The sequence below is a fragment of the Aquila chrysaetos genome, chromosome 3 (genome assembly GCF_900496995.4).
Source record: "Aquila chrysaetos chrysaetos chromosome 3, bAquChr1.4, whole genome shotgun sequence".
NCBI classification, from domain to species: Eukaryota; Metazoa; Chordata; class Aves; order Accipitriformes; family Accipitridae; genus Aquila; species Aquila chrysaetos.
The window spans coordinates 20,586,432-20,610,736 of NC_044006.1; the positions used below are offsets into that span (position 1 = coordinate 20,586,432).

Consider the following 24,305-nt stretch of genomic DNA (forward strand, 5'->3'; position numbering starts at 1 on the left):
GTTTACTTAAAAATCTTTCTCACCCCTGGTGGAAGCTCCAGTGTTCTGGCACCAGCTAACGCCTTTGACTCAAAGGGCTTAGGAGCTATGACAGGTGCCTTGGTACGTGTGAGATGCATATTGCACTGAAACCTTGGAACTGAGTAGTGGATGCAGGCTGTCAAGCTAATCCACCCACTTCTGCCTGTCTAAGCCATGTTGAGTTGAAAAGAATTTAGAAAAGGCTTCAAAACCACAGAAGCTGGTGACTTAAAATCTCGCTCCCTGGTGATACAAAAATGACACCTAAATGAGAAAGAAGAACGAACTATTTACTGTAGTTGGAAGACAGGGGTGTGGTCTAAAAGATGACAATTCTCCAAATTCCAAAATCCTCCAGAAAAAAATTGCTTGCTTGCTTGAACCTCATATTAATACAAAGGACTGTGTGGTAAGTGATGGGTACTTTCCACCTTTTTCCTTTATTCCTCTTAAAAGCATTGTTTCATAGTATTGCCCACAGTTTATTCCAAAACACTTTCCTAACAATTAGCTGTTACAAACTCTGGCTCAGCAAAACATTTAAATGCTCCAAGTTTTTTAAGGTTTTTTTGCTTTCATTCCTAAAGGGAAGCCCTTTGCCTTTATGCTCACTGAAAACCTAGGAGGGAAGAAATTGTCTTATCTCAGTGTAAATAACATAAGAGGTTTTCCTGCTGGCAATCCCTGTGACATTATTTGCTGAAAACCGATTATGAAGCACCCTTCCTTATATGAAAGGCGGCCACAGCCATTGCTGCTGAGCTTCTACCTTTGTGGTTGGAGCATTCAGTTTTCATGAAAACCTTCACACCTGCACTTACTAAAGTGTCTCCGGGTCTTGCTGTGTATTAGATTTATGGCACATCTATCATTCAGGCTTTCGGTTAGCACGTAACTCAGAAATACATTAGCAAAGTACCGGGCAACACCCGTACTCCTTATTTGTTTATCTTGGTGTAGTAGATGTCAGAAGTTTTGAGTGTCTTAATGCCCATTTGTAAGAGCTGGTGTGGCGGGGAGTGGAAGAGTTTATGTATTTTGTTTTGTAGTTTTCATGACTATATTCGTACGCCAAGATTTCTGACTGTACATAGACTCAAAGTCAATGTGAAACACTTAGAGTCAGATACTTAAACACCAAAGCAGTTGAATTTTCAGATTAATAGCCTTTACAAAGAAACACTCTGTGAGAATTAGAGCATTTATTTTGGTTTTCAGACAAGGACTTCCGATACTGTTTTCAGCGTGTGATCTGAGCACGGTATGTGTCTGTGCATAGGTGGTGTGTATTCGTGCTGTCATCATTGCTGTGTTGATCCTGCCTTGTTGCAAGATAAGGGGTTACAGTGTCTTTGAAGTCTGTTACGATCATTCTGTGCTGCTGGATCTGTGGAAATGGTGTTTGGAAAGAAATTGGTAGAAGACTCTTGCCTACCTACAGCCCATCTTCCGTTTAGTCTGCACAGAAAGTTTCATGGTTTAAAGATGCAATTGTAGTGATTTAAATAATATCAATACTCCAGACATTTATAAGTTACTTTCCTTGGGCTTCTGATCAACTGGTTTCTAAATTGTCCTGTGTAAATCCATGCTGAAACTTTAGCAAACAATTGACAGAATTAGGTTACCTCTAAGACATTTTGCGGGCAAATAAATAATAGTGATGCCAGAAAGTAGTTTTTCATTAAGTCTTGTAGAAGTAAATCCTTGAAATTCCCTCTTGTGAAGGGGTGAGTAGGGCTTTACTGAAGCTACATGACACCAGTTCAGTGCTATATGCCTTTCTGTGAACTATTCATTGTAACATTTGCTTGTCTTGTGCTAGACATGCTTTATGAAATCATGGGATGAGGTTTTTGCCTTCGAACAATCAAGGATAGAACATTTGAGCTGTTTAAATGTTGGCTGCTTCCCTGGAAATAGAAAAGTTAGAGCAAAACACTATGAGGAGATCTGCTGCTGACTTGCCTTGTCAGCTTAGATATGCTGAGCTTTGAGTTCCTCCAGTATTAGTGATGTCTCAGTCAAGGTCAGTATCTGTGTAGTTTGGAGCACTCTACATGCATTATACAGCCTTTCTTTGAGGAAGTTTACATTTCTAGTAGTTTTGGGCAGGGTCCCCAAAAGTAGAAGAGCCCTTGAACATGGAGTTGCTTAAAAGGACTCTGAAGCAGGGGTAGATCAGGTGCCTATGTCCTATGCAGAAAGTTGGGTACCTCAGTATGGGATACAGAGCAGAAGAGCACTGAGCACTGAGGTACCGGTGATCTGAAATGGTGTTTCAGACGTCAAAAAACATGCAGAAAGGAAAACACTGAATACAGGTGAGTTTCAGACCCTCTGTATCGTTGGAGCTTTGACTGGGGGAGTCTGGGAGCAGGGGATTTCCATGCTGCGCACTTCAGACAACCTTCAGTAGTCTCTCTGTCAAAAGAACAGATCGGAATTCTTTATCATCACCAGGAGACAGCCAGAAAAAGTTTCCTTGGAGGAGGATGTGATGATGAGTACTTCTCTAACAGCCGAGTGGCTGGAGTACTCTAGGCTGCTGAGACAGCCAGGTTTCGAACTCAGCCCTCCCAGGAGGATACTCTGAGCCGTGTGCTGATTTGCCCACAGGAGCGTTCACTGCAGCTGCTGCTGAAGGTGACTTCATTCAGGATTTTTTTGGGCCAGTGAAAGGGTGGAAGAGGGACCGTTCAGGAAGGGAAGACATGCATTGCAGTTGCAACTGTCAACACTACTAGTCCTACATGTGAAAAAGCAACCAGCCCTTGGAAGGGGACTTGCAGCTCCAGTGTTAGTGGCACTTGGTTGCCAGGGCAGGGTTGAGCCCCCTTTCTCTGAATTCATTACACAGTGAAACAGCTTCAGCAGGAGAAGTGGAAATGCCAGCAGCCCAGGTGGAATTAAACCTGGCTCTCCTGTTCCCTGGGAGAATGCTCTGATTCAGAAGCTAGTCAATCGTGACCATTTTGTGTTTCACGGGGATGCCCATGGTGTGCAAGAACCTTGGGGTGTACTTTACTGGACTAAGGTAGAAGATGAGAAAGCTGCCTATTTTCTGGATGCTGGTTGGACTTGCAGGTAGGTAACGTGCTGAGCTGCTCAACCTTGTCAAAATACGGCAGTTCTGGGTGTATAATGGAGGTGCTGGGTCAGGCCAAGGGTGGTGCAGCCTGATATCTTGGCTTTGGTGTTGGCCAATTGCTAATCCCACCCGTTTTCTTCTGAAGCCTTTTCCCTTCCCCCAGTCAGTCTGCTCCTTTACAGGGCCAAGTTCAAAGTGACATTACCTTCAAGGCGAGGAATGCTGCTGAGGCTGCTCCTACCCTTATGTCCATTAAATGCAGATGCTAATAGTGCTTACATCAGTCCATCAGTTTTTAGAGCTGGGAGGTTTTAGGACAACTGGTGTTTTGCAATCTTGTAATTTTTCACTGAAAAGTGCTGGAGTAAGTTAGCAGTGCTGCTGTATTTATTTGAACCATGATTATCAGGCAGATATAAAGCATTTAAATACTTTAACAAGTCATGCAGAACCAAATTTTCCACAGTTCCTAGATAAAACATGGTCAGGTTTCCTTAAAGATGCACATTAAGCAGTTAACAAGGAACTCTTGGCTGGAGACCTGCATAGGGAACAGAGGGATCAAGCTGAAGTGATTAAGTAATGAAAAAACTGTCAGCTTCCAAGATGCTCTGCTTGTCTCTGTAAATAACAAGCCTGGGCAACTCTCACTTTGTCTTGACCCTGTCACTTTGAATGTGTCTGCTGTTCAATCGGATGCTGTTCAGACAAGATTAAACACCAGCTAATATGAAGGAATTTCCCAATGTTACATTCCCAGTTTTTCACCACTCTTTACTTTGGCTGGAGGAGTCTGATGTTTAAAAAAGGAATAATCTTGTAGTACAATGAACTGTACCTGTGAGCTGAGGTATTTATAGCTCCGTGCTCAGCAGCAGTCTTGTTGTAGGGGGGAAGAAAAGACTTTGGTTGTTCTGTGGAATATTTTTTGTGTTGGGAATTACAATCAGATCGCTGTTTGTTACTGAACTGTGAGTATGGGTGTGGAGCAGAGAATTTTGCCTATTTCCACCACCAGCCCTAAGGACCTAAGTCCTTCTTCATCCCCTCACCTTGCCCACTTTGTGTTGTCTAGTTCAGAAATCACTATCTCTGCCTATTTTTGCTGGAGGATCTTTTTGAAGCTCTTGTGGCTTGTGAGTCATCAGGGTAAAGATGCTGAATCTTCACTAAGTGGTGTTTTGGGGACCTAGGTTAGACAACGCTCTTTGGTCAGGAGGAGATATAACTCTCTTGAGCAGCTGTCAGGATTGACTGATGCTTGTCCAAGGCTGGGGTCTCCACTGGGGACTGGTCACCATTCCCCAACCAGCAAACATTTCCTTCTAGGTATAATGAGCTTTTAATATGAACTGTAATCACCTGGTAATACAGCCTGGGCCTTTAATTGGCATCAGTGATGCATCTGCTTTTCTAGCTGAAGCCTTTTGATAGGAATTGCTAGAGCACAATCTGAAGAAGTTGCATCCTTATGGAAGAAAGGACATAATCTTTCCTGGTTCAAAGCTGTTGTATGGACCTCCATCTCCACATTGCTGCTAACCGAAATTGGGGTGAGAGCAAAGAGAAAATGCCACTTGTTGTCTGACGCTTATCTTCCAGCCATCCCCATTTTGTACTCATTCTGCAAAGATTACTAAAAAATTAGCTGAAAATGTGGAATAAAATTATCTATCTACCGGGTTTGATTGATAGACAGACCATTATACATACTTGGGAAAGATACTTCCTTTGACCATTCAGACTCAAAGATGTCCCAAACTGTACAAACCTTTCTCTTTGTGAAAGCTGCAATATTCAGAACAAGAATGAAGTTGGGAGATTTTTGAAGTTCGGAGGTTTTACCTCAATGATAAATGAGGCAATATCTCCCTTTTTCATCTAATTACTCTTGTGCTTTGTCTTCAAACAGTATCTCAAGCCCAGACCTTGAGATCTGGATGAGAATACTGTCTGAACACAGGTTTTTGTATTCCCTTTAGTGACACATGGTGGACAATCTTGTATTCATGACCACGAGCTTTCCCTACTCATAGTGCCAGTTCCACAGATTTAGAAGTGCTGCACACTGGCTTAAAACCAAAGGATCGCGTTGTGTGTTTAAGGAATTTTGATGCGTTCTGTATACTTTTATTTCCTGAATCTTTTAGAGTGTCTTCAGCTAAACCTAATTTTCCTCCCCAGCCAGGCTTGCTCGACTTACTGCTTTCTTTCAAAGAAACAGAAAATCTGAAGTGAGCACTTCCTTCCAGGAGCCAGGTATTAAAGAGAAATACCAATTAGTCATAAAACTCAATATTAAACTTCAAAATTCGGAAATAGTGAGGCATATGACTGAATTGGACTGTTTGTGACAGGGAAAAGAGAAAGAAGAATAGTCTTTATTGTCGGATATCCTCTGTTCCTTTCAGTTCTTAAGAGGTAGGGTGAAGATGGTCGGCAGTGAACACCATGTGGGATTTTATAGCAGCTTTTTAGGCAGCACCTAGTAAAATGTCCTGCAGAAGCCTCTTCTTACACATGGTGTTAGCTAAGAAGCGATGTCATATTTCAAAATGAAGCACTTGGGCAGTGGGTGTGTGTGGAGGAGAGAGTGGGATCGTGCTGCAAAAAGTGCTCACATTTTTAGCCAGACAGCACTTCTGCAGCAAATAAAATCTCTCTCTCCGACAGATGGAGGAGAGGTGAGTGGGAGGGAAGTTTGGAAGCGCACTTTATCATTTCTGTTCGCTCACTGCTGCGGCTACAAGGGAGGGTGCATGAAATAGCAGTCGATAAAAGGGTGGATTAAAAAGTGCAGCAGCATCGAGGAGGCAGAGGCAACTCTCTGTGGACCAGCTTCTGTCTGGGACTGTCAAAATGCTTTACAAACATTAGGCAGCTGAGCTTTATGATATCCCAGTGGACATGTATCAATCATTCCTATTTAGAGATGGAGAGATTTGGGAATAGAGAGTATATGACAAGCTTTATGTGCACAAGAATATTGATTTGTAGGGCTGGACCTCATGCTACCAGCATCCTCTGCTCCCAGTATAGGACCTCACTCCCCATATATGTTGTTCAGTCTTAGACTAGCTGCCTGGCATCAACGTGGACAATTCTGTATATGCCTGACCCAGCCTTCCCCTGGAATACACTGTCATTTACTTTCCTTGATCAGGCTTAATTTACCTGTCACTTTCATTAGAACTGATTACTTTAAAGCTCTCCTGGAAAACAAATTTTCTCATCTGAGAATGGCAGGGAGAGAATTGCTAAGTGAGAGTATCTGTACTGTTTCCACCTGCAAAATCTTACTTAATCCCCCTCAACATTTGTTTTAAATGGGGAAAAAACCATCTCTGATAACTTGTTGCAATGTAAGTTAATTAGCTTTCCACATTTCCTCAAAAAAGGGGCTGCTGTTTTAAAGCAAGGCCAAAGTCATGGTTACGTGAAGATACGTATTTGGGTGAAATGTTTAAACATGAGCTCAGAGAGATCTGTAAGTTCTGCTGTCCATGCACTGGAAGTAACTACATGAGTATATTCGCACCCAGCATAAAAGCTTCCAGACACATACTGATGGGAAAGTGAAGTAAATCTGGTGAAAATCAGATTAATTTCATTGGTACAAAAGGAAAACAAGCAAAACCAGAGTCAGATTCTTCAAGTCTTATTGCTGGGCAGTCAGGTCTCGATGCACAAGCTGAGGTGGACCTTCTGAACTACTCTGACTTTTTCATCTAGTCAGAAATCAAAAAAGGGATGTTCTCTGGCAGTTCAACTGGTCGTCAATAGTATTGAACTGCTGGTGAAGGCTACAGGGCAGCGAACATTCTGCTTGCTTTCTCAGGTTCTAGAAAGTGTTTATTTCTGTAGCTAGGAGAGCGTGCCTCTGTGCATATGAGTATTTCTTAAGCTAAGCTTCTGAAATGTTAGACTTCTTGGCTGTTTTTCTTTGTGAGGTGATTTCTGCCTGTGTTGCACAAGGGCCTGGTGTTCTGGCTGCTTGATTAGGTATCCAAAACATAGATTCATCTCATGGGTTTATGCTTTTTAACAGTGATATCTCAGACCAATCAGTCCTGTTTGTTCCTGCCTTGCTAAACTGGGGTAGCAAAATACATTCTGCAAATGTCTGGCATTCATCATCTTACTATTTTTATAATTGCAAACTATTTGTGTCTTCAGTACTGACTCATAAAGCAAGGTATTTCACTGAAGCTGAAAGGGAAATGACCCTGCATCTTTTCCAGCTTATTTGTCATTTCATTTTTTGTCCCTCTTTGGGAATCTCTGTCCTACTTTCTGTCACACATATTAGTCTTGGCTGATTGATATGAAGAGATAAAGAGCCTTGAGCTAACACAGCTTCGTAAACAAAGATAGAGAATTCTTTTGCTTCATTTGTAAGAAAAATATCTTAAGCAGAATGAAAGAGCATTAACTGACCCATTTCCAGACTAACTTAGGAGTAGATTAACAAAGAAACTAAAATGTTAAGTTTGATGGTTTATTCTTCTGCCTTGGTGTGGAAAGACAGAATAAAACAATGGTGGCTTCAAAAAAGACATGCAACTGGGTCCACTATCATGAATATTTTCTACTAAAATGTGTTTACAGCTTACGACCTGACTATTGCCATGAAAATGTATATTGCAGATTAGGTTTATTTATGAAATCCTTGTAAATAACACCTAGGAAAAAGTCTGTATTTGCTGTCAGTCACAAAAGTCCAGTCAATGAAATGGGTGAAATCACCTCTAGTGATTTTGTGCATAGGATTTGCTGAGGTAATAAATTATGTGTAGATACTCTTACTTTTTGCTGTATGAAAAACTAAATTCAGTACAAGGACCATTAGAACTTGACAAGTTGATTGGGAGTTGAAACCTGCGTGAAGAAAATTTACAACCTAATGAGAAGACCTTGAAGAGGAGTTAACCTCCTCTGCTTCTAGGTTGAAGGACAGATGGCCACAAAGACTTCCTTATTCAAATAGTTTTAACTTCAAAATATAATTCAATAAATGTTTTTTTATTATTCATAGTATTCCATGTAATTATATTTAATTGATTAAAGCATATCAAGTTTTTGCCTTTTATATGTAATTGAAATTTCCATCGAAGTTAGCTTAAATCAGATCATGAATAAAAAGGAATCCCCTTAGAAATAAGAAGCATTATCTGCCTTTTTCTAATAGAATACAGTCTAAAAATTAAGTTACCTAATTATACATTCTTCTAGTTACCAAAGAAGAAGTACCAGATTTAGTAAAAACACCTCACTTTTACTTGCAAAACAGCATGTCTTAATAATTGCTAGAAGTGAGAATCAATCTTCAGAAAAATAACTAAGTATAACAAATGTGAGATAAGAATAAAGCCACATTTTGAATCAGGATGTGTTCTTTGCTGAACTAAATCATGTTAAAATTAGCTTTTTCAGCCTTACCCATATGTTACCTTTCTCTTTGAGCTCTTGTAGGTTTTGTGTGCATTTGATGATAGCTGTGTTTGTGAATTTAATTTTTTTTAGGTTTTCTTTCTGGTTATCAGTTGAGTAATGAACAATTAATAGATTGTTATCAAATCTATTGATACGATTGATCTACACTCAAATGATGTGGTGACCTCAAATGTTCAGTGAATGTGTTAGGCACTCAAATACTAGGTGCTTGGCTCCACAGTGAAATCCCAAATCCTCTGTTCAGAAACATATGCAGTTCATGTAGAGAATAAAACTCTTCAGGATGCGATCCGGTGCAGCCATTACACTGATTTATGAGATCAGCTAAAATGTACAGCTGGCTCAAGCTAGGTATGTGGGAAGAGCAGAGAGAAGGATGAACCTCTGTGTGAGATGCCCTAGTGACTACATGGGATCCATCTCTCTAAAGCGTCTCCTGAAGCTCCATCCTGAAGACACCACTGAAATGGTGGGAGCATTTGGACACGAAGTGGGAGCACGGTCAGCCTCTTCCTCACCCAGAATATTCAGACCAACATCTCCCACCTTGAGACTATGACACAAAGCCAAGCTGGAGGCAAGGTTCCGTCCTGGACCTGGCCTGTCCATGCAAACAGTCATTAAGAGACTTACTGGGTGAGAAGGGGAGGAGGGGGTACAGGGACCAAGACCTTGCAGCCTACCGCTGGGGTCACTCGGTGATGAAGCCTGCTCACCTCTCAGTGGTTATGCATTTTACACTAAACAGCTTCTGGATAAAATGAAGCTGCTGAGAGCATTTAGAGGTGGCTAAGGGAAAGGGGAGATGCTCAAGAATGTGGTTTTGGTTCGGTGAACTTAAGTCTCACTTCTGTGACTTTCAGCTCTTTCTTAAATCTAGTTCTTGGTCACTCCTCTGAGAGTTTAGGAGTAAAAGAGCCAGCACTGCTTTGTTTCTCAGCACATGGATAATAACTGTTTCCTTTTGGATTCATGCCATGTCATTTAAAAAAATAGGCAGTGAATAAACAAAGCTGTATGTCATGTGCAATCATCCCCAACCTACCGGAGTTATTAACAGCACACACTCATTGACTTTGTAACAGAGAGAGAGATATTCAGCTTTCCTTTAAATTCTCACCTGGAAAAGTGGCTATAAAAAAGCCCCAGGCTCAGATAGACTCTATTCTGAAAGAACTGTTATTGAAAACTTTCAGTATTTACCACAGCATGATTCTTTCTAAATTGTTCTCCTTTGTAGTCCTCACTGAATATTCAAAACTGATAAACTGGTAACCTTGCCTCCAGTTATTTTCTATGCCCTTGCAATATAGGTACATGTATTACTGTAAGAAAGAAATTTGATTGAAACTTTTGTTTTTTTAAATGTCTAAAATAAATGAATTCCCATTCCTGCCTTAAAAAAAAAATGTTTAAAATATAAAGCAATAATTTGTTCACATGGTACTGCTCTTTCCCTTATCAGCTTGCTGGAGAGGCAATTTTTTGTTACAGTCTTGATTTCAAGTGCAGTTCACACTCACCACAGGGCATGAAGCACTGAGTAGAGTGAAATAACGGGTATAGCCTCCTTAAATGTTCCGGTGAAAAGGGCAGGGGACCAGATAACCTGCACTCTTTTCAGAACATAATGTTAAAGACAGTTCTGCACAAACTGAATTCATTTCCTCAGCTCTGAGTCTTGGGAAGTTGTCACACACTGGACAATATTGATGTATGACCAACGTGTGCATTGGCACATGTATGACCTATGTATTTAATATATTTAATATTTTAAAATACCTGAAACTCCAGTTAGCCTCAATCAATTACTTGAAGTAGGTAAAATTTATCCTGTTTTCTCTTTCAAGAGTAGAGTCTCTATGTTTGTCCCTAAAATGAGCAAAGTTATCCATAAAAACATCTCATCTGCTTGGTTTCAGCAAATGGGCTAGGAGTTTTTACATCTTTAGTTAAGGCTGACTTGCTCTTTTATTCATCTTTGATGGCAAAACTCAACAGATAATTCTAATTACTCTCTGATACAAAGACGGTGTTTTGAATCACATCTTCAGTTTCACACAAAGGTTAAGGTATGCCACATTTCAGCACCAGCTTCACGCAAGGGAAATGCATCCTTGGAGTGCGTTTGAGAGTCTTACGGTGATCTTCAGCACAGGCACAGGAGGATAAAGCACTGGCTAACAACGCCAATTAAGTTTTCATTATAAACTTCACTCCTTTCTTCACAAAAACCATCAGACAGATTCGGTATTTGTATCTTAAGTAAATAAAAGACATAGCTGGTGAGATGCAGGATATTTCATTCAGATTAGTTTGCAGATACTATCCACAGGGCTTTACCGATGATGTGAGTAAGTTGCCTGGGTAGCAAAATATCGTCCCCAGGCTCCCAGGCTGTGAGCAAATACTCCACTGCAGGCCTGTTCCTAACAAGTATAGAGGGATTAGAAACCTTTTGCTTACTTTGAACTGTTTCGCTCCTGCTTCCTTACTTGAGAGAGATTTATGGATCATTTAAAGAAGGGAAAAGTGGTGTTGGCAGGGGACATTTTTGAAGTGAACTTAAATTTTGGGGTGACTTTGCATGTTTTCTAGGCAAACTACTGCTTGACTAGATGAAGTGACACAGGCAGCTGGCCCTCATTGCTTTGTGGTGCCTTTGTGTGAAGTGAGATGCCGCGTGGGGTTTTGTGAAGTGATCTGCAATGGATTTAAGATGGCTTTGAAGAGACTGTCTGAATTTTCTCGGTGGGAAGGCAATTGCCACCTCTTTTTCTTTTCTTACCTTTTCACTATTGAAATGTCAAGTCTAGTTTTCCTTGGTTTAGACAGAGACTGAGAGGAACACTGGCAAATGAGAAAAGTATAAGTAAAAGGTTGTAGCCATCTGTAGCCATAACAATAAATAGCATTGTCTGTAAACTTAATACTTCATCCATGTCTTCTGCCTGGGGAGACTGAAAAAGCATTCACGTCAATGCACTATTCCTCATTATTCAACAAGTACAGAAAAATTTCATCCCTTTCAGCAGGAGGAAAATTGGTCTAGTCTTAGGTGTCTTAGGTCAAAGCAGTTTAAAATCTTAGTATAGCTGTTTAGGAATTAAATTTGTGTGGAGGTCTGGTAGAAAGGTGTTCTTCATCTCTTGCAGAACAGCTAATTTAACCCTGTAACATCATCTCTGCAACGGTGCACCTACATTAACTGTTTCAATTTGAGCTTCCTGTGAAAACAAGCACTTACAAATAGCATTGGATAGAGCACTGGAGAATAACCTGGGACCACAAATCTGTGCCTGCGAAGGAGTGACAGAAAACTTCTTAATCAGAGTATGTTTTGCCAAGTTCTGTTGCTACAAGATATGTCTGAGATAGGGGCAGCTCTGATCTGACTGAGCTGGGACGTGGGATGAGGGATTGTGCCCATACCGTTTGATGTGTAACATGTATGAGTAGAAGCAGGGAAAGGAGATTGTTTCCCTCTCCCTCTAAAGGAGCTTATTGCTGTGTCTGAAGGACACATGGCAGAGGAAAGGCTATACTAGGTACAGTCCTCTTGGCTGAGTAGCCATGGTTTGGGACCCCCCCTCAACTTTTTCTCTACTTCCTTTTATCGCACCACAAGGAGAAGGGCAAAACCAGAAAAGAATTGGCTTGCTGCCATGTGGCTGTGTGCTAAAACATTATCTCCATCAAAATCCTAATAGAGCACTTAACTGCCTGCTCTTGCCTTTTACATCTTTCTCCTTTACTTGTGTATGGGTAGATTGGCAGCTGTATAGAAGCACTTTCAGTACTTCAGCTTCCCCTGTGTTCTCTGGGGTTGAGCAAAGTTCATTAGAGCCAGTGGAAATCCACATACTTTCTCATTTTTTTTCACCTTGTCCAGTTATGTGCATCTCTTGCATTCTTGTTTTGCAAGGCTAAGTCAGGAAAGCAATAAAATTAAAGCATAAAGAGCTCAAAAGCTTGTAAATAATGTAATACTGCATACTGGCACAGGAAGCAAAGGAAAGTGCTATCAAAAAAAGGTGGCAAGACTTTTAAAGTGCTTCTCCGAGGGGTCAAAATTAATGCCATGTGCTCATATTACTGCGTTCTTCTAAAATTGACAGCACGTCTGTGCTGTGGCCCCTATCTTAAAATCAGTGAGATTTAAGCAAGTTGTCCTGTGAGCAGTGGGACTAAGCAACCCTGGTTTCCTATGAATTGTACTTTGCCTCCCATGTTTTATCTCCCCCCTTATGCTTTCCTTCGATTTGAATAATGTCACATCTCCACCATGTGTTGTTGATGCAGCAGCTGTCGATGCTAGTCCTGTAAAACAGGGCCAGGGCTAATGTGAAGCTACCCATGGATGGTTACTCATGTTTGACTGCCAGTTGGTTGTCAGCAGTTGCATATGTGAAGAGCGGCTACATCCTAGTTGCTTTGCCCTCATGAGGGAAAATAATTCAGTTTGTGTGCTAACCGGCTTTAAGTTTTCACAAAATGCATACAAGACAGTTATATTTCAAGTGTCTACCCTCTTGTCAATTTTGGTAGAAATTAGCCAGTGGTTTCAAAATTATTGGGTGAGGAGAGGGAAAGTGACAAATAAGAAACTGGAGAGAAAATCACAGCCTCAAAAGTCTTTCTTCCTTGGGAATTCGGGCTTGAAACAGTTAGTGCCAGTATTGCGTATTTGTCTGCTCCTTCTTCAACCTGTAAGGTTGGTATTTTCAAGATATTGTTTCTCAATCAGGAGGGCTGAGAATTTTTTTATGGTAATACAAATTCTCATATAACTGCAGCTGGGGCTTCAAAAAATCATTATTATACTGTGAGATTAATTTAAAAAAAAAAAAAAAAAAAAAAAGTTGCCAGAACAGGTTCTCCTGTTTTGGTTCTCTTGCTGATTTAGTGTCTTGTCCATCAAAATCCAGTATAAATAGCTAATTGTAACGAGGGCTCCCAAAAGTTATGGAGTGGCACCAGTCGTTCTAAGCATGCAGAAAAGGAACAGCTGGTGACTGTTTTTACACACAATCCTCCTCTAAATACTAGAGGGTGTTTTGCAATGTAATATTATTATTTATACTTCAGTAATACCAGGACGTCCTAGCTGAAAGTGGAGCCTGAAGGTACTATTTTTTATCTACATGCTGTAGGAGATTATCCTGTCCCCAGTTCCCCTCTATCCCTTTCCACCAAAAAATATCACAGCTAATTAGGCAAAGACTGGAAGAGGAAAGACAGGTGCCACAAAATGAGGTGACTTGTGCCTGGCTCCAGAGCAGATCAGTGTTGTCTGTGCTGAGAAAGCTCAGTCTCCTGCCTCCCCATTGGAATCTCTTCCCTGGAGTCCCATGCCACATCGCAAGGTCCCACACAAAATGTTGCATTTTTAATATGGTGTTACAAACCTCAAAGTTTTAAGGAAACATGAATACTTAATAAATATAGAAAACTCTGCAAAACACTTGAAATACACTGTCTTGGGATACAGCTGAGCAGTATTCATTCACTTTTATGCAACTTTGTTAAAATCTTTATTGAGACAAGGGAAAAAAAGGGGGGGGTCATTTGATTTCAAGGATTCTGCTTCATCACATGCTTTTCAGGCACTCATAAATTGTCATGCTGCTGTGACCTCTCATGAGAATTATATTCCTATTAAGTATATTTCTGTTTACGTTATCTTGAGTATAAATGCGTGAACAGTCCATGCATTTACCATGCACAGGCTTGTCTTGTCTCTTGGCCTTGTCAGAGTGATACATTTTTTTTCCTCATCTTGTAGGCAGTTCTCTCTTGTAGGACTTTTCTTTCTTTGTTACTGACTTGGATCACAAATGTTCTTTATTTCCCTGTTCTTCTGAACTAAATAGTTAAATGCAGGTTCCTGTGGATATGAAAGGGGTTGTGAGTCATACAAACAAAAATATGTTAACTTCTCCTTGTGTGGGTTGTAATCCATTAGAAACATTCTTATTCCATGTGGTGTAACCTTGAGCTTTTTTCCTATTATAACTGACAAACCATGATTAATTCAAGCATAATTTTGGACCCAGCTCATCAGACTGTTAGACCTATGTGTCGCAATGCAGTCCTATAATTCCAGGTGCAGATATGCCATTTTACATCACTTCTCAGTATTACTGTACTATGACGATCATGGATCGAATAACCGGGATTGCAAGGCAATCTGTTAGGGGTTAGGGTAGTACAAGTGAAGGTAAGTTACATGCTCTGAATTCTCCTCCTTACTGGGTACAAAGCAACAGGTTACCTCCTGTTGCAGGGGCTTTATATTTCTGTACAGAGGTCTGGCTCTTTTCAGCTCTCATGAGAGTACAGTAAGAGCAGGCTGGTCCCATAGCCTGTCTTCCCAGGTGGTTGACCTGCCTGATGTGAGTGCTGAGAAGTCCCACTGAGGTCTGCGTCCATGAGATCCCGCCTGTGTAGGCTTAGCCCATGAATTCTCCTTGGGGAGAGGTGGCGAAATGCTAAACCCCTGTGTGCCCGAGTTCCCTCCATGTCATACGAGCTTCTTATGGAGAGACTGAGAAGGCCACCAGGAACTCCGCTGTGGTTGGCACCGCAAAAGCATGGGGAAGCAACAAGTTCTGTCCTGGGGAAGAAAGGGAAAAGTGATATTGCAAGCAAGCAGAAAGCAAAGGTGATAGTGCTCTGTTTGCTGTCTGAATTTTAACTGCAGTGCAATGTACTCAAGAGTGAGGAGGAAAATATGGGTTCCTTATTCATGTCTCCTAAGAATCGTAAGCATTATTATTTAGACTGGACCTTGTGCAAAAAGGCAGTTTTCAAGTGTTCTTAATGAAGGCACAGAAGATGGGATGTTTCTTATGATGATGCTAAAGCCCACATTTTGTATTATTTGGGAAGCTTCTCAGATCACTTCTGCAGTTTTTGAATTCTTGCTTTTCCCACCAATCATAGGCCAGGGCATTGTTTGTGTGACAAATCCTTGTTTCAGAATATAAGCTTTAAGTGAGAATTAATTTAAGAAAGAGCTACAGCTGTATTACACAGAAGACTGACTGCAGAATCTCAATGATTCTACATGTATGAACAGGACAGGCTGTGGCCACATTTCCCAAAGATGCAGCGGAGGTTGGGCAATCTGAGTCCTGTTCACCCACTTCTGGAAACAGAAACACTTTCCTTGTTCTAGCCTTTTCATTCAATACAGAGGTGAGGAATTGAATTTACTCATCAAGCCCTGCTGCTGAACATGGGGAGAGAAAGATATATTGCCCATCAAGTTACCTGAAGAGGCGCCCAGAAAATCAGTGATGCCTCTTCTGCCTTGTCAGTAGCAGCTGCCTTGCTCTGGCGGCACTCAGAAGTCAGTCATGTTCACCAGTACTGACCTGTGTTAGATTAAATGACCTTGAGGTAAAAGATGGTGTCAGACTGGCACTGTTATTTCTGGCTTACTGATCTGTTTCTCCCATCTATTTTTATTTTTCTGGTAGTATTCCATTTCTACAGTAAGAATATTGACATGATTAGCAAGTATAAACTGTCTGCTTCCAAATACTATGAATTGTGTCATTTAAAAATGTATCTGTACAAACACTGTCTCACACTGTTTGTAGCAAAATTCTCTGTTGCCTGAGCCATTAGAGGCAATGAAAATCAGTGTCTCCCATAAGTTAATGTTCCTCTTCACTTTACATGAGGCATGAAATAAGCTGATATATAGCAAGTGGAGGTATTCACAGCAGGGAGAATGTTCAAAACTTCTAAGCAAGGAAGGGAGTGTATTTTTAAGGCTATGCTGTCAGCCAGGGAATTTGGCTTCCTAAAAATCCACAAGGAGCTTATGTGTGTATGTAGGTGTCTAAATATCCAGGGTACTTTCAAGAAATGCAACCAGCATCAAATATTGTAATAATAGTAGTAAATATTGAGGCACACAAAGTCAGGCATTTTGGGTTCTGTTTCTATTTCTATTTCTGTGACTTGCTACGTGACCCTCATTGAGTCTCTTTGTGCCTCAATCTTCTCACTTCTAATATTCTTTTAAGATAATAAAATAAAATAAAGTTTATGTACCTTAACCATTTTTATCCAGCTCTAGGTTTTGATCAGGTCACCTATTAATGAAGTTCCTACCTGCCTTACATCGTGTGAGATTTCACTGAATGTTGATGAGCTTTGAGATACTTGAATGAAAAGCATTATTAGTATATAAAATATCTCCTTTGAAAAGTGTCTTAATGACGAACATGCCATTCTGTGAGTCTTCCTAGAAGGTAAGAGTCATAATTCTGTACGTATTAGTTTAGCACAGGTAAAGCACAAATCCAGAGTGTCAGGAGATGTCAGACGGTCACAATTTCTACCCATTTAATACCAATGAGTCTCTCTTAACATAATACATTAACAGTTTCTAAAACAAGTCATTGAGAATTATCCCACATCATCAAAACGCTGCCATTTATAATACATCTATTATCAATGCCCTTTTCCATTGCAGCTTCTAATTATCTGAATTTGACACTGATTAAGTATATTCATGACTTAGAAACTGAAATAAGGCAGTATGTTAGAGGAAGATAACACAACTTACTTTGGTGAAACTACTGTGCTTTTTTTCTAAATATGCCCTTTAAACAAAAAGTTAATTCTGGAAAGAAGTACAGAATTATGTTCGTTATGATTATTCTTGGTTACGTAATAAGTTGCCAAAGTCTGGTTTTTGCTTTGAGTATCTGCTGGTCTGCTGACTGAGGCTGAGGAAGGTTTGGATCCTGATCTTTTTTCTTGCTCTTGAGAATTTGTTCAGTGCTGCTGTTGTGTAAATGACTGTAATATCACTGTTCTGGCAAAATGATACATTGTCTTGGTTCCACTTGGGTATTAGGACTTGGTTTCCATTGGAGCTATTTTCTTCATTACATTTAGCATGCATCTAAGGAGTAGCATGGCTGTAAATTCTTTGATTTTTTTTTAAATTTATTTTTGAAGTTGGAGAGTTAAAACCTGTATTGGCCACATATAGTTTAGCTTTTTTGTGTGTGTGGTTTGAATAATGCCTAATTTTGAATAATGAATAATTTTACTGATGGCTTTTGATTTCTTGTTGAGGAGGTCTGAAAAATTTGCTTCTAGAGTTCTAACAGCAGCTGACTGTTAACTACTATCACCTTTATTCAGATTAATTTCTTCACCTTTTGCCCCTTGTATTTCATATACTGAAGCCATAGAACATGAGATAGAAATGCAGTTTGGAGAGAACTCAGTCTTATTTTCAGTCCTCTGTAAAGGTCAGGGGTTTTGTCTTTATTTTTATATTAAATGCATTGGGTTTCTTTTTTTAAAGGGAGCCATATTAACTGCTGTCTTATTTACAATATAGATACTTTTGCAAATATGAAATCATCCCTGTTAGTTCTGCCAGTAGCAGCAGTGTCAGGATGCCTGTCACACATGTCTGTATTTCAAGCTCTGTGTCAGTGAGAGCTACTCTACACCACATGATGTGACAAAGTTTCACGTGCCTGAAGCAACCATCGGCTCCTGGGTGTTTAGAATATCCCAGCGCCGTGGGGTATTCAGATTCATCTGAAAAGGATATGCACACTTTTCTTTATAGACTAAGGACAGATTACATTCCAGCCCTGGGCTTCAAGACTTCAAACCTAATTTGCTTCCTCAAGGACTATTAGCAAGCTGGAAAATGACTGACTTTCACATACAAATGACAAGCTAACATTTTTATTATTGAAACCACATTATGAAACTGCTACTTTTATGCTGATTTCTTCAATATTCTAGATTAGATTTCTGGACATTAGGAAGACAGCTCTCATCAGACTTTGTGAATAAACTGATTAAGCTTAAAGTAGCTGTTTTTATCTTGTCAATGGGCAATCGTAATGTCTTTTAATGTAGGTAAAACAAAGGCAACTAAATATATATGGTTCAGTTGTTCCTCTGCTCTGCTACTTTTTCCTCACTTGGTATGGTAAGCGTGTACAGGTGATTTATAATTTTCAAAACAACGAGTTGTGACATCGGAAGGGATGATCATATCTAGGGTACAACTTAATAGATCCACCATGAAAAAATGTGGATTTTATTTTAATGGTATTTTCTTAAGAATGTGATGAGAAACACACAAAATGTAATCTCTGAGCATGATCACCTAGAAAGAATAATTTTCAAAAGGATCACTTAGGACCTTTTATTTTACAGATCTCCTTTAATTTATGTACAGCCCTTGAAACAGAACAGGTGCCAGTAGAATCCTGGGTGTCAAGGAAGGGGAAAAGGGAGAGCAAGAACAGGTGATTTCTAGGGCAGAAGGAAATCACTGAGTTTAGGACAATGTCAAAAGAAAGCAGGATTTCCTCCTAAAAGAGACTAAATATCCATTTCCAAGGGTGTACCAACATACCTGTTGTCAGTCATAGGCATAAGTAGATAATAGGTATGACATGGGTGTGCAACACACGGAGACATGTATTTGACAACTTCCTGCTAATTAGTCATTAACCTGCAATTTCAGTCTGTGAAATTAAGCATTCTTACAGGTTAAAAGGCTATTATTGAGAAGCAAATCTTGTGGTTCTTGTTTGTGCTTATTAAGAAGTAGTAAGGAAGTTGCAGATGGTTGAGATCACTGGCTGGTTAAAGAGTGGGTTAAAGGGAAATCAGCCTCACTGACTGTTGAAGAGAGGTGACAAATTTCTAGAGGTAAGTAGGAATGAAATGTCTTCAGAAGTCTGTATTCACTCTTCATCTGTTTTTTATTCTACTATAAGAGATGTGAGTACTACCGATTTAGGGTTGATTTTTGAGTCATGTTACATTCTCATTTTGGAAACCAACTGCAGGGAGTAATACCAGATAATTAGGATTGATACTTAGCTCTTCTAAGGATTTTGCATCTATAGACAGCAAATCCCTTTAACTGGTGTCATTATCCACATTTTACAGGTGGAAAAGGTCACACAGAGAAATGTGGAATAACCTGACGGAGGAGTCCCAGAGCCAGGAACTGAACACCGTCCCTGAATTCTTAACGCAGTGTTAAGTCATTGAGATGCCAAGTTGTAGCATTGTTTAAAGAACCACCTGAAAGATGGGGAATAGCAGAAGACATCTCCCATTGTCTTTAGTGAAGCCGAGATTTCACATGGGCATTGAGTGTGATAGAAGAGGTAGCCTGTTATACCATATAAGCTGCACATGTAAAAAATGACTGAAAAGCAACACTTCAGTTACACTCCTCCAGGCAGGTCTAATCCTGAAAACCTATTATTTGAAAATAACTTCAATACTCAGGGCAAACAGATAATGATGACTGTAGGATTAACACGCTCTAGACAATGGGGTAAGGTGAAAATAAACATGGAATCAGAGAGTTTTTGATATTTTAAACAAACTGGAAGATTTCAAATGAAAGTGAAGTTATGCTACATTTTTAGATAGCAACTTGCTAACTTGGTATTATAATGTGTTGCAGGTTTTGACAACCTGGGTTTTGACTAGTTTATGTGACAGTTCATGTCTATGCTTTTATTTTACATGGTTTCATTCACTAGATAGTCTAGCAAAATATAACTGCTCTGTGTCAAAGAGCCAGAAAAGGTATTTGAGCTTTCTGTCCATGTCTGTACACTCAACTCTTTAAGAGTGCAGTGAAATACATTTCAGGATAAATATTGATCAAGATCTAAATTTAAAAAGGTGTTTGTGTCAGACTGTGTTGCCTCAAAAATGATTAAATACTTTGGAAGTAAAATCATAGAAGAAAAGTTAGTTAAATGGGGCAGCTGGACAAAACTTTCAGTAAAAGACAGAAATCAGAGTATAAGGGATATGTTTAGCATGTTCTGCTTTGTCCTGCTCATACAATTTGAGGCCAGAATGATGGAACACTAAGTCTTTTAGTCTAACCTACTAGGTATCCCTGGCCACTAAATTTTATCCAGTTATCACCGTGGTAAGTCCAACTACTTCTATTGGGATACAGTATATTTTCCACAGAGATATCTTGTTTTATCTGGAGATTTCCAGAGAAGAAAACATGGCTTCCCTCTGTAATTTGTGCCTATGTTTACTCGCTCCCATCAATAACATTTCTAATCTGAATTTGTCCGATTTAAGCTTCCAGACATTGACTCATTATTCTTTTCCTCTACAAGATTAAAGGGCCTTTTAATTCCTTGTATTTTCCCCTATGAAGGTATGTACATGCTGTTATCAAATTGCATCTCCTTCTCAGTACGGTAAGTGGTCCAACTTCTTCTTATACAATCCTTAAATTAGCTTTGTGGCTCATTGCTTCACTCTCATGTATTTTTCAACCCTGCCTGACTACCTGTGCCACATGCGTAGCCAGCATCCCATGGGTGGCCTGGATGCTGCAGCACGGGGAGATGAAATTAACTCCTTGCTCCTCACCTTCTCATACTTTACAAAGACGTCGGGCAACCAGTTGTTTGCGTGTCCAAGGTACGCTTTATTTACATCGCTTAGCACTTGTGTTTTTTAATCCAAGCCAAATGGAATAATTTATCAAGAGTACTGGGCTTGCAAGGGGCTACAGCAGAAGTGTCTGCACTCATGAGCGGGATTGCAGCTGTGCCTCGCCTCCCGCCAACAGCCGCGGGGATGCGTGAAGCCCCACCACATAACAAACTCCCGTGCCGGGTGGGTGGGCGTCCGGCTGAGGGGGGAAACGGGGACTCTTCAGTGGCTGGGGCCGAACACGACGTCTCCGCTGGGAACTGACAGAAGGGGGGCTCGGGGAAAGGCGGGCTGGAGGGCGGGCCCGGGGGCGGGCTGCCGCCTGAGGAGATGGCGGCGGGGAGGTGCCGTCCCTCGGGGCTGCCCCGGGAGGGCGGAACGTTCCGCGCCCGCCTGCGCCGGGGAGGGGTGTGGAGGTGTGACCGTTGGTGTGACCGTTACGCGGCGCCGCCCCTCCCTCTCGCTGCCCTCACAGCCGGGAGGCGGCGCGGAGAGACCGCGGTGTGCGGCGCGGTGCGGTGCGGGCAGCCCCCAGCCCCAGCCGAGCCTCCGCGGCATGCCGGCCGCCGCGCCGCCCCCGCTCCACCCCGCGGCGGGCTCCTGCTGCCCCTACGGTCACTGCGCGGGTGAGTGCCCCCTTCCCTCCATCCCCCCTCGCCCCCCCTTCCCGGGGGGGGGGCAGCCCCCGCGCCACATCACCGGACCCCTGCCCGGCAGGTCGCCGGTTAGCGGGGGGGGGGTTGGGGGGTGTGTGTGTCATTTTGGGAGGAGGGGGACGAGCTGGGGGCGGGAGGGGGGGGCGAAACTTCCTCCCCGGCTCCTCGCGTGTCTGTGGGGTTGCGGTGAGCGGATGGGGGTGGAGGGGAGCTTTCGGTGGCGTTTGGGCTTGAAATGGGGGCTTGAGAGGGACACAGCTTGGCGGTGGGATCGAAGGGAGGGAAGGAAGGCTTTAAAGAAGGGGGGGGGGGCGAAGTTGGGGTGGCTATTCCACCGTGCTCCTTCAATTACTTGTATTTTCGATCAAAGAGAAGCCCCCCAGCCACCCCCGCGTTGTATCGCAGGGGAAACTAATGAAGTGGATTCGTTGCACAGCCTTTGGGAAGCGGAACAAGAGGCTACTACTAGCTGGAGGGCGAGTCTGTGCTGCTTCCCACAGGGGTGGTGGGTGGGGGTCAGGCTATCTATGCTCCTTTTCCCAGGCTGAGAGACCACCTCAGCAGGTGTGCGAGGTACGAGAGCAAGCTTTGAAGTCTGAGTGTGAAGTTAGTGTTTACTATTCCGAAAGGCACGCACAGCGTCATCTGTACTGCAATAAAAATTGATGATTAGAAGTAACTTGGACTGTTAATAGTTGGTGTGAGTATAGTTCACTTGGGATGAATGCTCGTGGGCTGCTCAGAGAGCACCGATGCTCTGCATAAAAGTAAATGGCATGTGAGGCAAAGATTTTAAGCTGTTGCACAACTGTGTGTTAAAGCACACTTAAGGGTGGTGAATTTTCCCTCAGCTCGGAAACTGCTACAGCTGGAGCTACACCGGTTACAGGCAGGGGCTCAAAGGGTGGGGAGGGCTGTTGTGTCAGATGGGGATGCTGTGACATGTGGTAGCCAAACCTCTCTGGGGAAGAATGCTGATTGCACCCTTGTGTCCCCTGCCTTCTGTAGTTATGTCGGTTATGTTTGCTCCTATTTAATAGCAGAACAGATATTTATAGGAAAACTATTCCATAACTTTTTACTGCAAAGCATTATTTTCTGCCTTCCTCAGGGAACATTCAGTACACAATGTCAGCAGGACTGGATGGGCCACTGGTTTGAGCTAATGGAACAGTTTTCAGGTTGTTAGAGGCTGTGTTTGGAAACAACCCCATAAACTGAAACTTTTGCTACCCTGTGTACTGAAACCCTTCCTTTTTTAAAAAAAACAGCCCAAAAAAACTGCTTGCAACAGTATAACAAAATTCTGGCTTCTTCCTCTGAGCGTTTTAGCTTGCAACCTAGATTGTGTGAGGGGATAATCTCAGAGTTTATCACCAAACCTGACAGTTCATTATGCATGCTTTTGCTACTCGCTTTATGTAGAAATTAAAATGTATTTGTATGCGTGTTTGCATACAGTTTTATCTTCCTACCTCCTTGTCTCCTTTTTCTTTAGCCCCCCTTTTTCCTCTTGATTCTTCTTGTGATTTTTATATGGTCTAAATGCAGTTTTGACTCTTTAAAATGTTGGGAGCCAGCAGAGTCCCAAAACAGTCAGTAAGTCAAAACAAGCTTACAAAACATGTTACAGCTACTTTCATGTAGTAGAAGTGCAGTTATTATAGCAACTCTGTCATGCTTTTCTCAAGAGGTGGCTGCATTTTGTATCTCAGGAAGTTGTCCTGCGGCTCTCTGGATAAAACTGATCCTGCAGAATTAGAGGTTTTCTTGTAGTGTAATGGGTGTGGATCTCCTGAAATGGCATGACTCTTTCCATGAAAATTTTTGTAGGATGTTAGGACACATCAGCTGAGAGCTAGCTTCTGGTAAATCTCCATCTGTGGTTCATTAACCTGAATGGGTTAATTGGACTTAAACTGTCAGCAAAGATAAGATAACTTGGTTTTAATTCAAGGTATTGGCAGCTGTTCAAGCCTCTGAATTTGAGCTGTGCTAAAGTTACCTTGTCTTTATTGTTTTGGTTTTTTTTTTTATGCTCAAGTTAATTACCTTGGGCATGCTAACCTGAGTTTTGAATGTGTCTTGATCTGGTAGTGTCACTATATGCTGTGTATCTGTCTGCACTGCTGCTTTTTCTAGTCGTGTTCTGTAGAGCTTCACAATTTTGGCATCTGCGGGACTTTCAGCATGTGGTGACTAAGGGAAGTTGTGTGGGATTCATTTCCCCATTTCTAAGATTACTTAGCTTAGTTTGTTTTCTGCAGAAACATCTATACTTTTGTAGAAATCAGGGAAGCTGGTGGTCCTTCCTACTTTTCCAAGAGCTCTAGGGTGAACTGAGTTGGTTTCTGTTACTGCTTTTCTTCTTTTCCATTGACTTGATGATTCCTAAACATTTAACAACGTTTGAAATCAGCATTATATAGATTTTCTTTTGCATATAATTAGTATCAGAACATTATGGTGGCTTCAGCAGCCTGAGTTAGATCTGATCCAGACCTCACTGAAGGTAATGTGACTTTTAATTAGCTTCAGTGCAACTTGGATCAGAGCTGAAAATGTAGTAGTTGAAAAGTGAATGTGACACT

At 41.4% G+C, this 24,305-nt stretch overlaps 1 protein-coding gene across 3 annotated transcripts in view; it reads left to right on the forward strand.

The window, feature by feature from the left end:
- The first annotated feature begins 21,539 nt into the window (after positions 1–21,539).
- DCLK3 (doublecortin like kinase 3) overlaps positions 21,540–24,305 on the forward strand; it is a 31,463-nt gene continuing 28,697 nt past the window's right edge. For 2 of the 3 annotated variants that reach the window (XM_030009835.2, XM_030009836.2), the window contains exon 1: positions 21,540–21,684. In XM_030009835.2, coding sequence (XP_029865695.1) covers positions 21,615–21,684 — 70 coding nt within the window. In that variant the 5' untranslated portion in view covers positions 21,540–21,614. Of the gene's footprint in view, positions 21,685–22,369; positions 22,390–24,305 lie in introns of those variants that run through there. The other variant, XM_030009837.2, reaches the window with a different exon arrangement.